This window comes from Poecilia reticulata, linkage group LG11 (genome assembly GCF_000633615.1).
Source record: "Poecilia reticulata strain Guanapo linkage group LG11, Guppy_female_1.0+MT, whole genome shotgun sequence".
In the NCBI taxonomy this organism is placed as follows: domain Eukaryota; kingdom Metazoa; phylum Chordata; class Actinopteri; order Cyprinodontiformes; family Poeciliidae; genus Poecilia; species Poecilia reticulata.
Window position 1 is genome coordinate 21,626,337 of NC_024341.1, and position 17,222 is coordinate 21,643,558.

Genomic DNA, 17,222 nt, shown 5'->3' on the forward strand with positions numbered 1-17,222 from the left:
GGACAGATTTGAACTAAAAGACATCTATAGCAGTGCTCTAATCTAACTCTTTACACACAGACACACTTCTTTCCTGGTGGGGCCGGGGGCCTCTGGCCCTTTAAATTCTAGATGCATCTCTGCTCCACCAGCTTGAACCAAACGGCTGAACGGACTCCTCAGCCGCTCATTGGGTTCTGCAGAACCCTGGTAATGAACTGAAGCTGAATCAACACTGCAGAGATGTTCTTGGTGTAGAACTTAGGACAGGGTCACCATGGAGGAACCCTGCTAAGGCCGACCCAAGGTTTAATGTTCGCCTTCTCTGACACCACATTCATTGTAGAGAGCAATGGACGGGCAACACATGAAGGCGACGACAGGAAACGTTCTGGTCCAAACACACACCTTGATGTGCTCCATCATGGACCCCTTCTGGGCATAGAGCTTGGTGCAGTCGGGACACTTGAACACATGCACTTTCTGCTTGGCTAAATGAGTGTCAAAGTGCATGTACAGCAGGGGCTTCTGGGTAAAAACCGTATCACACATCACACACTTGTAGATCATCCTGTAAAGAGAGGACAAAAATTTGGTCCTCTTAAAATTCAAGTAAAAAAGACCTTTGGATGGATGGAGGAGGGGGACGTACTTGGCCTGTCCTCCAGTTAGTGTTGGATGCTGGGTGCTAATGTGGTTCTGGGCGCTGGGGGAGGACTTGAAGGCCATGGGGCAGCTGGGGCACTTGTGGAAGACCTCGCAGTGAGCTGTCTGAATGTGGGACTTAATGGAGTTCAGGCCTCCAAACACAACCTGGCAGCTTGAGCACCTGGAAGGGGCAGAAAGACACCATCTTGACCACACCTGCTGCACCTGCCATGTTGGATGAATCTACTGACAGCATTAATCACAATTAATCCCGATTAGCAACAATTAATCACAATTAGTAACAATTGATTATAATTAATCACGATTAGTAGCAATTAATCACGATTAATCGATTGTTGAAATAATCGATAACCAATTTACGAATAGAATAATCATTAACTGGAGTATACAAAATTTAAATCTGAGAAAACACCACCTTGAAATAAAAAATTATGCCAAAAATTTACAAAATATACATACATTTTTCAATTAAGATGAAAAATTGTCTGTGTGTAAACTCAGTTTTAGCTTCATCTGGTTCAAATTCTGTAAAGTAAATCTCTTAAACGTTTGTTATTCAGTTATCAATAAAAACACTAGCTAACAGATCAGCTCTACACTGTATGGATGTGGAAGTCAAGAAGAAATGCCTGAGCTATTCACATGTTGATATTAGTTGTATTATTTTAGTTTCGGATGCATCCTTTTACTACAAACGATCAAGCTTTCACTACAGAAATGTTACATTTTAGGCAATAAAACATTTATTTTCGTATTTAAAAACAGAACTGAATAATTTATTTATTTGTATTTCAAATATTGTATAAAGTGTTAACTGGTTAAATGAGAAATCTGCACACTGTGCCAATTTGTTATTTGAAAAACTGATTGACATCAGAAAACCTTTTTGGATTAATCGGTTAATAATTGGATGCAAAGGCTGCTTAGTAGATTTATTTATTTTTTAACCAAGTGAAGTTAAAATTATGCCACTTGAGGAGCTTTAGGTAAAATATAAGCACAGACGAAAAAAAGTTAGGCTTAATATGTTCTGTGTATCGTCTATTTAGAAATTGACCTCTTTTAGAGTCTGTATACTCAATAGCGATTAATTGATTACTAAATTAGTTGAGAATTATTTCTGTAATCAATTAATCACGATTAATCGCTATTGTCCTACGTTATTCTTCGGATTTTTTCCTCTTGCCGTTATTAAAGCTGAGGTTTCATCTTCACACAGCTGTTTGCCCACCTGTATCCGATGCGTCTGGCGAAGTGCAGACACGCCTCCTCCAGGTGGGTCTGGAAGCTGGCCTGCCGCGCCGTCCCACCACACTCGGGACAAACGTGTGGCGTTTTGTGTTTGTGGATCCTCTGGTGCGCGGACACGGCACATGAATTGGGGAGCATCATGGGAGGCGAGCACTGGCTGCAGGTCTGCAAAAAAAACCGAACATTTTGGAAAAACATTCAGCATCCGTTGATGTTTTATATGAACAAACCTCAGCAGGATACGAGTTTGATCCTCACCGAGCTGGGAGCACCTCTGATCTGCTGGAAGTGAGTGACCAGCTCCGCCTTGCTGGAGAATTGCGTTTGGCACTCTGGACACTTGAAGTTGTTGTACTGCAGCCCCTCTGCCTTCTTGCAGGGCAGCGGCATCAAGGCCTGAGGAGCGCGGCGGACGGGTCGAGTCGGACCTGCTGCCGCTGGAGACGAGCCGTCCTTCATGGGACTGGAGCCGGCGGGGACGGCGGCACCCCCTGATGTGGCAGAGGGAGAGGAGACCGGAGCAGAGGACGAAGAAGTGAGCAGGCCTGGACGGCCAGACGGTGGACACCGAGCAGGACAAACAGGTGGAAGTCAGCGAAGATGGATAAAAAGAAAAAAAGATGCATGCATAGTTGTGATTCACAACCATTACAAGCTGCGTCAAGTTCCAAACCTGGATGCAAATCAATCTAAAGTTGATCTTATCCATCAACTAACTGAGCTGACTGACTGATACACAGCCATTTTCTTATAATCAGTAATCTATAAACTGACTGAATAAACGGAAAACTGTGGTTTTGTCACATTATGAAACTTAAACATATCTATAAAATGTAACAAACCTTTTGTTGCTGAATAGAATAAAAGATGAAATTAGTAAAATATGCGACACACTTAATTCCCCGTAAACATGGATATCAATACAGAAGTACGGTCTGCTCTTGAAGGAATGTTAAAACTTCGCTCCGTGTAGCGAAAGCTATCAACATCAACAGTTTTTCAGCTTGTTACATACGTCCAGTGGTGCAACTACACATTATTTAGGTGGATGCGAAAACATAAATCGTMCCCCCCGGGAAGGAACGTCAGGTTGAAGGAGCGACGCTCACTCGCTCCATCCCCCCCGGGGCGACGATACGTGAAGGGTAAAACTCGCTACATTTACCTCATTATGTGCGCGAGGTGAAGGACCATAAGGCGCGCAGAAGTGTATAGGAAAACATCATTGGCGCGCCGCCCCTTCCAGACAGGGTTTTGGCGCCCCCTCTGGTGTTGCGCCCCTATGCGTTGCATACCCACTTTTTGCGCCACTGCATACGTCCTCGCTTTCGGAGCACATCAGTAATTTTTGGTTGAAAAGTTGACGCTTCGCCACGTGAACTTAAGGAATTTGTAGTGTTTAAATTTAAAAAAAAAAGAACCGTATGAAGTGCACTTTGCTTCCCACACCGGGCTCTGCTTGGACCGTTTCTCTTTCCTGTTCTAGTATGGCTGCTATCTGATTCTGTATCAACGGCTCCGCTTAAGGATGACCAGCAGCGCCCTCTGCTGGATGGCGGTCAAACTGCAACAATAAAAGACGGTCTAGCTAGCGGACGTTAGCTAGACCGAGTGAAAGTCATTTTAATCAGTGTAGTAACTAGTTACATTTACTTGAGTAACTTTTCGGAAAAAAATTTACTCTTAGGAGTATTTTTATTATGCAATACTTTTTTACTTTTATTTGAGTAACTTTATTATGAAGTATCGCTATTCTTGAGTAAAATGTGATTCTCTACCGACTCAATGAAAAATGAACATGTTTTAACCAAAAATTCACCAGAAAAAGACAAGCAAATGCAATTTTTGTTAAAGTTTTATAAGTTTTTTATTGAAAGAAATTTATTTGGGACATTCTTCTTGACTGATTTGTTATTTTTTGTTACTTTTACCAATTACTGTCATTTTGGTCCTTGAAATACCAAAAATTCCACTTAACTTTATATTTTGGTGAGTCTGATTTGGTGACTTAATATTTTAAAATATAAATTTTTAAATATGATTCTCTACCGACTCAATGAAAAAATGAACATGTTTTAACCAAAAATTTAAAAATATAAATTTTTAAATATTAAAAATTACTTGATACTTCAGGAGACTTTTTACCACATACTTTTTTACTTTTACTTGAGCAAAAATATGTTGAAGTAGTCCATGTAATGATGTAAGTTTTAAATATGAAATGATCGATGTCTACTCAGTACTTCACTAGACTTTTTACTAAATACTTTTGTGTCACTTCTTGGGAGAATAACTTTTCCCTTTTACTTGAGTAAAAATAAATTAAAGTAGTGACACTCTTGGTAAAATTTTAGGGAACTCTACCCAGCTCTTATTGTAATCCAATACCATTAATTGACAATTGATCGTAAGTCAAGACACTTTTTACATTAAAAGTAAAAAAATCTTGCATTTAACCTCCATTAAACGCAAAAAATTAAATGCATTTAATGGAAGTTCTATCAACATTTGTGGCTGTAATGCAGCAAAATATTTAGTAAGAGTGCTTCTGCACCTCAACTTACCACCAATCGGTGTTATATCTTGCTGGCCAATCATCTGCTCCACAGTGACGGGCCTCATGACCAGATGCGAGCATTGCATCACCAGCCCACGCTCCTTGTGCTCCCTGGCGTGCAGCAGCAGGCTGCACTTGTTGAAGAAGGCCAGCCTCTTGGCACAGTGGTTGCAGGTGACCTCTATGCGGAGCGACCGCCGGTCATAGTGCCGTGCCAGGCTGCGCTCCAGAGCGAATGCGTCTCCGCACTCTAGGCAGCGGTAACCCGTGGCGGGCACTGGGAGCCCCCACTCGGGCGGCGGAGGAGCCGAGAGGTCGGGCTTGTAGCTTGGCAGGAGGTTTTTGCTGTTCAGGATTTTGTTGAAAGCCTCCACCAGACTCGACTGGCTGCGGGAGATGACGGCGCCCGTGCTGTTGACTATTGAGGCGGGCTTGTTTGGCTGGACGGAGTTGCCCGAGATGGTGCCACTGCCTCCATTGGCTGTTTTGTTGGCGGCCGTGCGAACGCTTATCCCGCTGGCAGCGACGGAGAACTTGGGGGAGGAAGCCACCGCGGGCGTCGCTGGCAGGGCAGCGGACTTGGTGATGCTGACAGCCGTGGCCGAAACCTTCGCCTTGTCCGAGGAAGCCATCTTGTTTTGTACCTTTGTGGCGGCGGCGAGCATGACACTGCTGGCTGCGAGTGTAGAAACGGGCAGAGCGTTCAGAGCGCTTACTTTTTGGGAAGATGTCGTCATGAGGCCAGGGGAAACGTCAGTCTTCTGCGTTTTATTTGATAAAAGCCTGTGTTCCCCAGTTTGACCTTTAGGGTCCAAGCCTTTTCCACCGCCTTTTGACGCCACCCTGGTCACAGTCCTGGTAATCCCACCTGTGGAGGTTTTAATGGTTTTTATCCTGACTTTGAGGGGCCGGGATGGAGCTCCCGGGGGAGTAGGAGCAGCACTTCCCATTTCTCCTCCATCAGTGGAAGATGGCTTAGCCTTTCCATCGTCAACCTCCATACTTTCTCCCTTGTCCACTTTGCCATCCGCGACCCTATCGATCCCATTTCCCACCTCCATCTCTTCCTCCTCCTCTTTAGGCACCCGCAGCTCAGGGGGAGGCGGAGTGGACGCCACGGCGGGGCTGGAGCACCGCTTCGCCGGACCCTGAGCGGCTGAATTTGGCATCTCCGGCTCGGGGCTCTCAGGTGAATCTCTCTCCTCTATGACATGTTCTGGATGTCTCTCCTCCACCTGTGGAGTCTCCACTGAGCCGGATTGTGGAGCGGACACAGAAGGAGTGTCCCCAGGTTTCGGTTGGGTCGCGGCGGAGGACGCGGGCTGCGACAGAACAGAATCAGACTTGTATCGCCTGCTCATCTGCGTGCTAGTCGGCGAGTCAGGGTTCTCCTGGATCACCAGAGGACTCCCCAGATCTGGGTCGGAATCGTCCTCCTCCACCTGGTGCTGGAACCCGCCAGCTCCGCCTTTTGGGGCGCCGTTGAAAGGCTGAGACGAGAGCAGCGGCTGCGATGAAGGTGCAGAAGGAGGAGCTGAAAGCAGAGGCTTAGACGGCGGAAAGAACGGCAAGGCGAGTCCAGCTGGAGAGGACGATCCGGCCGACACGGAGGAAGATGAAGGAAGCGAGGCTTTGACGGCATCCGCCCTCTCTTGGCCCGTGTCCTGCTGCTGCTGGTGCTGCTGCTGCAGGAGCTGCATCTTCCTGGCCCGACCCACCGGATCTCCAGACCCCTGTGCCACCAGAGGTTTGAGTCTGTTGAAAATGTTCCCGCCCTGCTTATGAGACTTGACTGTACTGGCACCGGCTGCTTCTGCGGACGCTTTGGGAGTGTTCACGGACCATGGCCCTCCGTTGGACTGGTTCTGGCCAAGGGAAAGAGGCGTAGTGGAAACACCAGAAGCTCCAAAGCCGTTGTGATTGAGCGCTTCGGATTCGGCGCAGGCGCCGAGTCGGGGACCGGCGTCCGCCCCTGCGATCACATCGATGGGGTGCTGCTCCGCATCGCCGTCCCCGCCGTCTACGGCTTCATGCCGGACTTTGTTCTTCACGATCACGCTCACGATGGAGGTGTCCACCTGGGGGTCCGAGGGACTGGGCGGCCTCAGGGAGGACCCAACGCCCACCACGCCTTCCTGCTTTCCCAGGGGCGCACCGGCCGGTCCGTGGGGGCCCTCGGCCTCATCCGGCGCCGACTGTATGGCCTCTTTGGCATCTATGTCAGGGATATCAAACGCTGCCAATAGGTCATCAAAATCTGGGGTCTTCATGTCCCCCATACCGGGATCCACTCCTGAAAATAAGAAAATACAGAAACGTAAGGATTCATCTGGAAAAACGGAAAATTCAGTGATAAGGCTTTTACTGGCCGATTTTGATTTCCTGCTTAGTTTCCTTCTTCATTACATCTTTTTCAAAAGGAATACAATATAGTAGGACTGAAACGATTAATCGTGATTAACTTCTTACTGAAATAATCATCAACTAATTGAGTAATCAAATAATCATTAGAATATAGACTCAAAACAAAAGGCCATTTTCTGAAACAACAAATTTACTCAGGGCACTAATTAATCCAAAAGTGAACAAAAATTTTTGCAAAAAAAAAAAACTTTTTTCTGTAAATGTTATACCTAGAACTCCCCAAATGGCAAATTTAGCTTCACCTGGTTCAAATTCAGCAAAAAATAAATGAATTAAATCTCCTATTCTATAATAATAAACAAACAGAATAATAAACAAATTAGTTCTACACTTTATTAATGTTAAGTAAAGCAGAAAGGCCCAAGTTTTTCACATATCAATGTTAAAAGTATTTTTTTATCTGCAGATGCATCTTTTACTACAAATGATCAATCGTGCACTAATGAATACCATTATTGCATTTTGGTTAATAAAATGTTTGAATTATTCAATGTTGCATTTTTACTATTGTATAAAATTATCTTAAGTAATTAAAATAAAAATCTGCAGAATGTGAAGATTTTTTTTGTCCTTTATTGTCAGAATATTCAATTAAGAAAAGTAATTAATAGCTTCAGCTATAGAATATATACAAGCAAATTCCTGCTTTAATTTGATCATTAGCAGCTGGTTTGATGGCTCTGAATTCAACTGAAAATTAGGAAGTACAAAAATATCTCCATCTGTGCATCAGAGCATACGCCTGTCTCCTCTAACCTCAAATCAAAGTGTAGCAAAAAAAAAAACATGCAGCATCTCTATGAGCTGACAGAAAAACAGGCAACATTTCAGTTTTGATGTATTTAATTAAAAGGGATAAAAGAGATTTTTTCTGTATTTGAGTGAATGGAGCTAATAATGAGGCTTTAGAAGTATTAAATAAAAGCTCAAACTTGCGTCTTTGTTGCAGAATTTTTGCAAAATTGTATTCACCAGCAGGGTAGCATAGCAACATTTAGTAAATAAGAACAGGCCTGTTCGATGTTAGGAAGTTAAAAATCACAGTGAGGTTATCAATAGTGGTAGACACATCTGTCAGTTCAACGTTTCTGATTCAGTTTGTGTCTTTCAGCATGTTGGGCTCATTTATCTGTGTCAGGTACAGGTAACTGTTGCATTGGGTCTAAATCAAACATGCTCAAAATATCATCTGCATGCAAAGCTTGGAATATAACACACAAATATTGCATTTCAAACAGTTCTTTGTGAGATATAATGATATATTGTGAGGCCCCAATACAGAATTTAAACAAAAAATAAAACTCCTTAGCCACTGTTTAAATGCATTCATACTTGTAAATAAACATCATTCAATTTGTTTATCAAATCTGTTCAACTGTGAAACAAAAAAAAAATACTACCATAATATTGTGGTAATTGCTTAATTTTCGTTGTCTTGCAAAAGTATTCACACTCGTTTAACTTTTTCTGTCATCTTACAAACACAAACTTCAATGAATTTGGTTTGTTTCCTATCTGACAGGTGATTGGGGTATGAATCTGAGACACTCTGTTCAATATAATTTCATTTTTTGTGTGTTACTGTCGAAAAATTCACCATTATGACCAACATTTATATAAGGTACAAATATTTATCCTCTCGTCCAAATAAACGAAATATAATAATAAACAGATCTGGGAGCAAAAGCTGGGATATTGACAATGAACCTAAGCTGTCTGGCTGCAAACGGCTTAATACATGTGTACTGTGATATTTAGATATAATAATACATTTAAACCTGTCGGTTATCTGCCAGATATGTCACACATACACATTTGTCACACATGCATAACATGATCTGCCAAGCTCCAAGAAGCTGAAGCAGGTTGGATGGGTGTTTCAGTCTCCTGCACTAGCACTGACTAGCCGGCTAGGCGAGTGCTAACGGCGGCGTTTCTGCAACCAAACCCTCCTCCGGTGACAGGCTCGGCTCTTTTAAACCATGAATGGAGTAACGCCGATTTAATCATGCTTTCACTACCACGCTAGGGTTTAAAAACAGTGACCACATTTGGGGCGGTTCGTCTTGAAACAGCGTTTCTGTAGCAGCGGGCTCCGTTATTTTAAGCTAACGATATTCCCTTCCGTCTGTGGCTGCTGGCCGCTGAGCTCCAGCCAAGACTGAGAGGGGTCATCGAGCTAACGAGCTAGCCTCCGCCGTTAAAAGCAACAGGAGCGGTCTGCTGGCGTCAGGTCTGACAGCGGCCAGAGTCCGCTGTTCGAGGGGTCGACGATGACGGAGAAAATTATGGCAGGGATGGGGATTTTTCTTTAATATTTGATGTATTATGGATTGTTTACCTGGATGTGCGATTCCCGACTATCCTAGCTCGTTTTCAGCAGAATATGCTGCGCTTCTGACGATGTGCTGTTGGTGACGGAGCCGTCTGTGCTTGCCGAGACTTTTTGACGAACCATAGGAGCCATCATCATAAATGTTATGCTGTTCTCACTCATTTAATTCAAGCTTAAATTAGATACTCGCTTCATACATAACAGAATTTTTTTTCCCTATTTTGTTGTAAGGTATCAGAACACTGCTCAAAAGTAAGATAAATATATGGTTTAATTCCATTGAAGAAAAAGAACCATATTATAGCACAGGTGTCAAACTCCAGTCCTGGAGAGCCACTGCCCTGCAACTTTTAGATGTGCCTCCTCTGCACCACACCTGAATAGAATAATTAGGTCATTAGCAGAGAGGATGTAATTAAGCCATTTCATTCCAGTGTTTTGTACCTGTGGCACATCTAAAAACAGCAGGATAGTGGCCTTTGAGGACTGGAGTTCGACAACCTTTTAAGTACAGAATCGGTGGAGGATCTTCGTTTGCATCTCTGCCAGGTCTCTGATTGAGTAAAACATTAGATAATGTGCAACTGAGTTAAGCCCCATTTGGGAACAGGACTCAGAAGTATGAAAGTGAGCCAAAACATGCCTTGTATGTCCAAGGCATACAAGGTATATGTGGTTATGAATTATGAAATGGAAAGTTGTGGGAATGAAAAAAGAAGATGCAGTGGGATGGCTTCAAACATGAAGCATATGCAAGAAACTCTTCACACATCTCTAAGCTGACAAGAGAGGGGAAACCTTCCTCTGAGAAATACCAGGAACTAATATGGCTAAAATGAGAATCATGAGTTTATTTTGATCAGAAAGGCTAAGGTTAGCTATTAGGGGGTAATGTGATCTTTTTCTCAAATTATAATGGTAATGTTTATCTTTTGACTAAAGGGTAAAATACCATTATTTGAAGGGATATACAAACAGATTTAGACAATGAGTGAACAATTAAAGAATTTTAAATAAGTTTTCCACTATTACTACTCATTTCAAATTTCAGTTTTGTAAATACACAATATTAGTTTAACTTACTTTGAAAATGTAGCATAATGACTTTCATAATTTTCCCTAGATATTGTAATGCAGAGCAGTTCAAAATCCGAACGGGATGCCCGTCAACGTGGAGCCAAAAGATTCGAATCAAGGAAAAGCGCCGCAATTTCCACCACTGTGCGCTTCCCATCACGTGACCACACGCATCCCATCAAGCCAGCCTTGGGAAAATTGCAAGGATGCTGCTGCAAACGACACGTATATTTTTTTATTTATACAGATAAGACATTGTTAAACTACGAGGCCCCATTCTTAGAACTACTCTGATAATTTGCTGTGATTTAATCTATTTTCGTCTCTAGTCTTTCACTGATGCCAGAAACCAGTCATTGAAGGCATGAATGGGAAAATATGAGGCATTTACACCTGACTTTTATTGCAAAAACACGCAGACAGGCCAGGAGAATAACTGTATGGCCTACAGCTATGATCAATAATGAATTGGTTATTAATCACAAGGGAAAAAGTGAAGAGTGTTCAAAGTAACAAATGATCCTAATGTTTTGTAACTTCATCAAATTGTATTTCAAGAGAATTTATGCTGTCAAATAATATATTTTTTTTATTATTTGGTGTTTCGAATGAGAGTTTCAGCAGTCATATTTGCAAAGAAATCCTGCAACTGTTCATTTTTCTTCTTGTTTGGACATCTCATTTCTTCTTCTCTTCATCTTTTCTGCCGTCTTGCTTGTTTCCCGTCTGGGAGGCCAGGGAGCCCATTGCGTTGCGGATGGCCTCGTTGTTGGGATCGACTCCAGGCAGGTTCTCCAAGACGCTCTGAAGGAACTCTGGGTCTTGCATTACATCATAGTCATCCTCCTCCTTTAAAAAAAAAAAAAAAGCATGAATTTAGAAAGTTCTCTTTTTTTTTCTTACTGAATTTAAAATATTACTTCCAGATATCACAACATTGTTTACCTCTTGGGTCATATTGGGAAAATTATTTCTTATTAACGGAATACATTTTAAAATGAATTTCATGCTATAAATGAACGGTGATGGCTCAAATTCCACATATTTACAGTGTTCTCTCTTTTCAAATCAATTACTTTATTGATCATGAAGCAAAATTATTTTTACAATAATTGAATGGTTTACTCTTAAATTATAGCAGGTATTATCAGAGAGGTTAAGTTTTAAATATGGACCTTCACAAAGCCATAAAAAGGAAGAAAGCAATGGATTAACAGATAAATGAATGAATCTATGATGAACAATATATGAATAGGTACAAATTTAGATAATAGGACTGGGAATACATTCTGGAAATACAATTATTTTTTCATAATTATTTAGAGCTGAAAAATACTCAAACATACCATGACATCAGTGTTTCATATCAGTCAATATCCATAATAATTGAATATTTTTTGTTTTAAATATCTGAAATACTACCTCTTAAGCCGTTTCTCTCTTTACTCCATGCCATTCTTTTTATTCACAAGCAGTTACAAGGCTTTGTGGCGAAACATGAAACTGCTACTGCGCACGATACATGAGAAGTTGTTGCTAGGCAACCAAAGATATCAGATGCAGAAACAACAGGCATACTCAGCAGCTAAATGTCTTTTTCTAAGATGATGGCTTCCAGTTATGACGTTATTGGCACAGCTTTGCAGAGTTCCAAGGACTTTCAGCTTGCGGCCTCCATCAGGGTCATTCCCTGAAGGCCACAAGTCGAAATGCATCGCTCTGTTAATAAAGCTGTTGTCTGAAAGCACATTTAGCTGGAGCGTTAAGTTGTTTTCATATTCCAACTTCTCTTTTACTAAAACAAACTGCAGAGTCTGAGGAAGACTGACCTTGGCTGATTCTGCAGCGTCCATGGGCACTCCCGTTTCCATCTCACCATACTCTGTTCACAAGAAAACAATTATCCAACATACCGAGAGCACAATGAAGTATAAACCTGTATAAGGAATGAAACCCACCTCCTCCAGCTAGTGACATCTGCATGGCGTAGGCTATCTGTTCTTCCTCTGTCATGCTGCTGAAATCAGGAAGCACTGCAGCGCCGCTCTCAGGCTGAGAGACTGACATCTTTAGCAAGGTGTCCTCCGACTCTATCAAAACAATGACAAAGGAAATAAATAATTTTCTGCTGTTTTATAACAATCGGGTCAGTTCCAGCAAGCATCCAAAAAATCTTGAAGCTACCGTCTGCAGCGGGTGTGGAGACGCCGGCCTCGGCAGCAGAAGCAGCAGTGGCTCTGCGGGCCTCTTCCTCCTGCCGCTGCCGCTGCTCCTCCATTGAAACACGCAGGGCCTAAAGCCATTCACAGAAATGGCACAATGAGGAATAGTCACAAAAAACGACAAATAGGAAACACAACATATTCTTGAGCCAATATTTTTTCCAAAAAATCCTACTTTTAATTTGAGTACATTTGCTGTTATGCTAAAATAATTAAAAATCACAATAATTAGATGCCCTTTACATGCCAACTGGTTACTTGAAGGGACGGCAGGAGGGGAAAAAAAAGCCCTTTCTGTCCTACCATCATAAACATAAACGTGGAGTATTTGAACTCTACTAGGAATTTACCTGGAACTGTGTGTCTTGGTACGCTGCGTTTTCTGGGAACATTTTTTAGATGGATTTGATGTTAATGGATGAATATTGAGACAAAAATACCTCTTACTTGCTTTCAACTATGGTCACTATGGTAAAAATGCCCCTTGTTTACTTTCAACTATTTTGGAATGCAAAATAAATAAATAACTGAAGGATGAGCCAGAAAGAATCAGACTAATCAATTATGCAAGACTGCATAAAGAGGAATGGCAAAAAGTCCCAGTTGCTCCAACCCAATGACATGTAATAGAAGACTAGATATTAACAACAAGGGGGGCAAAATGTATTCCACAACTAATTTTGGTTAAAAAAATATAAAAAAATTCCCAGTCATTTTTTCCACTTTTTGTCATTTTTGTTCCTTTTCAAGAACATAAAACAGTTGCAGATATTAAGATGTCGCTATGAAGTTGTGGCATTTTGATTCTGTGTTCCTTTGGGCTAATTTAAAAGTTGCTGTTAAATGCTAAGCTAACTAGCATCCAGGGTGGATGTTTTTACCGCTTACCAAGGCCAGCTCTGGATCAGCGCTGGGGTCAACGCCAAACTCAAAGTCGCTGGCGCCGAGCCCCATTATAGAGCCTCCCTCGCCGGCCAGGATGGGAGAGGACAGCAGTGCGTCTGCCAGGCTGGGTCCAGGAGGAACCGTGACCAAGTGGGAGCCTGTTCCCTCCTTTCCATTTAGAGTATTAATAAATGCTGCCAGCTTTTCTGTGTTCACCTCCTGAACAAACAACAGAAAACACCTTTAATTTCAAACTTCCGTACTTTAGCTGTCTACATTGTTTTCTGGTGTTTTGTAACATCCTGCACATTCGAGTACAAAATATTGTTTGACAAAAATCATGAAATTTTGTCACGGCTGAATCTGGCTTTCGGTTTCTGGAGAGTGGAATAAAGCCATTTCACTTTTTTTTTTATTTGGACTAAAATAAATCATCTCTTCTCCCAAAGAAAAGTATTTGAACTTCTCTTTGGGAGAAGTTGAAATACTTCTCCCAAAGAGTATCCCACCTCAATGCAGGCTGTTTAAAGCACCATTGTGAAACACTGACACATTTATTTAGGTAAGAAACAAAACAAATATCTAAAATCAAACCAAGTTTAATAACCACAATCCAGTTAAACCCAATTCTAAAGTCCAGAAAAGATATGAAAAGGCCTTTTTGATTCGTTTCATTTTTGAGCTTTAGAAAATTGGTAAACGTCCGGTAAACCAATACTTTATTTTGGTTTACCAATCCAGTAAATGAAACATGTTAAAAGAAAATTTTGCTATTTTCAAGTCAATAGGAAACCAAAAACTACATTTAGCTGTCAGATTCCATTAGCGATCATAAAAATCAAGTCTTCACCTCTTCTCCAAAGTTGATGATATCCACGTTCACCTTCTCCTTTTTCAAGCGCTTTGCCATCTTAACAAGCTGCCAGACCAGCACGGTGGGACACAGACAGGGAGGTTTGAGGCAGAAAGAAAACAGGTTGAAGTGGAAACAGTCGTACGAACAGAAAAGATTTAACGCTAAATGCCATGAAACACTCAAACTCACATCTTTTTCATTGTCTTCCACAGGACTCCCAACAAAGGCAATGATCCTCATTTTGTGGTTTTTGCCTTGTCTGTGTTTTAGAGCCAGCTGAAAAAGACAGATGTAAACATGGCTGCTCAAAAAGTGCTGCTCTGCTTTAAAATGCACATGTAAAAATATTTAATATTTCTGAGAAGAATGATGGATTTAGTAGACATCTGCGAAGCTTCCCATATCCTTTGTTCAGCAATTTTCAGATGAGGTAAAAAAGAAAGATTTAAAACTCCAGTGGATTTATACGTACCACAATTAATAAGATTTGTCTGGCTTATTAGTTTAGATATTTGGTATTTTGTGATTAGAAGTCTCAGTTTGTAATTTTTTTTTATAACTAGATAAAATATTTTGATTTGTAGGCCTCCATTTTTTTTATTTTGTTCATTTTTCCATAACACTACAGACAGTTTGACTGTGATTTGTGAGTCTGTTCAATTTATTTTAACTAAATCTATTCATTTTTCATGCTGTTTTGGTTCAGTTGTGTTGTGTCTGATCTTGATTTTTGTTTTACAGTTTTCAGTGTCTGAATGGTAAAAATCTGAAAACTTTGAGTTCTGTAGCAGGAAGAGAAACTACTCTACTGGGTGAACTAGATTATTATGTGCTTTAATTTCTAGTGAATTATAAACACCTTACATGCAAAGACCATTTATTAATTCAGCAATTTCTATGTATATTTAGAGAATTTGCTGTGATTTTTATTTTTTTTTTTTGCCAATTGTGTGTTTGAAATGTAACATCTTTATGATTTGGTTTAGTAGGACAAAAAAAACTCACAAGGGTACACACAGGAGCACAAAATGCTGCTTCAATTTCTAGTGAATTATAAACACCTTACATGCAAAGACCATTTATTTGCTGTGATTTTATTTATTTTTTTGTCAAATTTTTTTCTAAATTTTCTAATATTTTTTTTCTCTAAATATACATAGAAATTGCTGAATTAATAAATGGTCTTTGCATGTAAGGTGTTTATAATTCACTAGAAACTGAAGCAGCATTTTGTGCTCCTGTGTTTACCCTTGTGAGTTTCTTTTTTGTCGTACTTAAAATAATCTTTTCCATACTCACAAATTTGTTAAGTCAAAGTTTGAATCTGTGAACTGCTTACATGAGCCACTCTGATGCCGGTACAGAATGAGATTCTTCCTCTGGGTTGGACTGTGTGTAGTTTGGACAGAATGCGGCCAGAGTCTGATGTCAGCGTTGTAAGGACCTCACAGTTACTACATCACAGAAGAAACACAAACACACTGTTAGCTGTACTTGGTATTCAGAGAGATGCATAGAACCCCATGCAATCTCATTGGAATATTAGCCAAAGGTATGTATATATGTTTATGCTTATCGAGTGCCAAGCAAATATTTCTTAGAATTTATGACAAACATTTTTACGGGGAGTCTGTGTGTGTGATTTTTGCACTGGAATAGGAAGAATAGGTCTTGATTTATTTCCCCCATACTCATGAAAACCAATTGTATTGTAGCACTGATGTCCCTTAAATAATTACCACCAAGAGCAGCCAGCAGAAAGGAGCTGTGTGAAGCAGTCAAGATGGAAAGACCTCTGCAAATATGAATTATTAATCTGCTTATGCATTGAACTTTTCTTATTGCAAAATAGTTATCAAATGTTGCATCAACATCTCAATCTTGTGAGATGTTGATACTGTAGTGGCAACTGCAATTAACTGTGCCTCTCTATCAGTAGATTGTCTCTTGATATGTAAATTATGCATTAATGTAATGTAGGGAAAAAAAGCTTACTTTGCCATGGTGATGAGTCCAACGTTGTTCTCCGGGTTGCTGCGTGTTTTGGAGTGGCAAACGATGTTGACAGCATCCTGCTGAGCCTGTAGTCTTGTGGGTAGAAAGTCTCCATTTCTCATGTATTCGCTGTTGTCCACACTAAAGGTAAAGACGTTAAAATGAGGCTGACCTCGTAAGTCAGACAACTAGTTCATAACTTTAACCAAAATGAAATGTTAAGTCTAACAGACTGGTTGAATTAGTATCACTAATTCAACCAGTCTGGTTGAATTAGATTATGAAGATTATGCTTCATAAATCTTGAAGCATAAATCTGCTTCAAGATTTATGAAGCAGTAACAATATTACAAAGAAGGTCTTTACACGTTTAAAAAACACAACTAACGCAACTAGCTATGGATAACCCCATTGTTGCGACTGGTGCTAACAATATAGGGTTCGCTTTTACCGTAACAGAGCAAAACTCTTTCAATCGTAAGTGCTAGAATTATACCCATATATTTTAGCTAAATAAATCCTTTACTAGGAAGGGACTTATTGGCTAATTTTAGCTACAATGACTCAGCCACTCAACTCTGCTTTAGCCGGCTAGCTCTTAACCGTCATTTATCATGTCAGAAAGCCGCGACATTCGTCCTGTGTTCAGTTTAATCATTTCAATTGTCGAGTACTAGCCTATCATGTCTTATTATAAACAAGAAATAGTTTACAAACTACTTAAAATTCGTTTCTAGAGTTCTTACCAAACCATAGTACTTTCGAGCACCATTTTGGAAACTTCTTGTTGCTCTCTGGCGGAGTCTAAAAATCCCCAATTCCTATTGGACAAAAACTGAATAAGAGCACATATGATTGGTCACGTAATGTTACGTTCGACTTTCAAGCTGCGTGCGCACTGTTTGTCTCCCGGAAAACCGAACGACGCCGAGTAGGCGGAGTCTCTGGTAAGCCAAAGAACACACTTACCCC

At 40.8% G+C, this 17,222-nt stretch overlaps 2 protein-coding genes across 3 annotated transcripts in view; both read right to left on the bottom strand.

Moving 5' to 3' along the window:
• znf687b (zinc finger protein 687b) overlaps positions 1–9,460 on the bottom strand; it is a 14,252-nt gene extending 4,792 nt beyond the window's left edge. Inside the window, exons 1-6 of one of the 2 annotated variants that reach the window (XM_008422531.2) lie at positions 9,222–9,460; positions 4,464–6,749; positions 2,158–2,390; positions 1,880–2,064; positions 632–808; positions 388–550 (exon numbers count right to left, since the gene is read on the bottom strand). In XM_008422531.2, coding sequence (XP_008420753.1) covers positions 388–550; positions 632–808; positions 1,880–2,064; positions 2,158–2,390; positions 4,464–6,735 — 3,030 coding nt within the window. In that variant the 5' untranslated portion in view covers positions 6,736–6,749; positions 9,222–9,460. Of the gene's footprint in view, positions 1–387; positions 551–631; positions 809–1,879; positions 2,065–2,157; positions 2,445–4,463; positions 6,750–9,221 lie in introns of both variants that reach the window. The other variant, XM_008422529.2, reaches the window with a different exon arrangement.
• A 1,201-nt stretch (positions 9,461–10,661) lies between these two features.
• Positions 10,662–17,105, bottom strand: LOC103472718 (26S proteasome non-ATPase regulatory subunit 4). Its single transcript, XM_008422532.1, has 10 exons — positions 16,997–17,105; positions 16,251–16,391; positions 15,595–15,709; positions 14,445–14,531; positions 14,250–14,318; positions 13,403–13,618; positions 12,477–12,585; positions 12,251–12,382; positions 12,122–12,174; positions 10,662–11,141 (listed from the first exon to the last, which is right to left on the bottom strand). The coding sequence occupies exons 1-10, from the start codon at positions 17,020–17,022 to the stop codon at positions 10,971–10,973; spliced, it is 1,119 nt and encodes a 372-aa protein (XP_008420754.1). The 5' UTR covers positions 17,023–17,105; the 3' UTR covers positions 10,662–10,970.
• Positions 17,106–17,222: the final 117 nt, after the last annotated feature.

What these genes read in the sequence shown, in the direction of transcription:
- LOC103472718 (XM_008422532.1), bottom strand. Translation starts at nt 17,022, where the DNA reads ATGGTGCTCGAAAGTACTATGGTTTG. An exon ending in CTCCACACCCGCTGCAGACG is followed by an intron (nt 12,383 to 12,476) that starts GTAGCTTCAAGA and finishes TTGTTTTGATAG; the next exon opens with AGTCGGAGGACACCTTGCTA. An exon ending in GATGTCACTAGCTGGAGGAG is followed by an intron (nt 12,175 to 12,250) that starts GTGGGTTTCATT and finishes TCTTGTGAACAG; the next exon opens with AGTATGGTGAGATGGAAACG.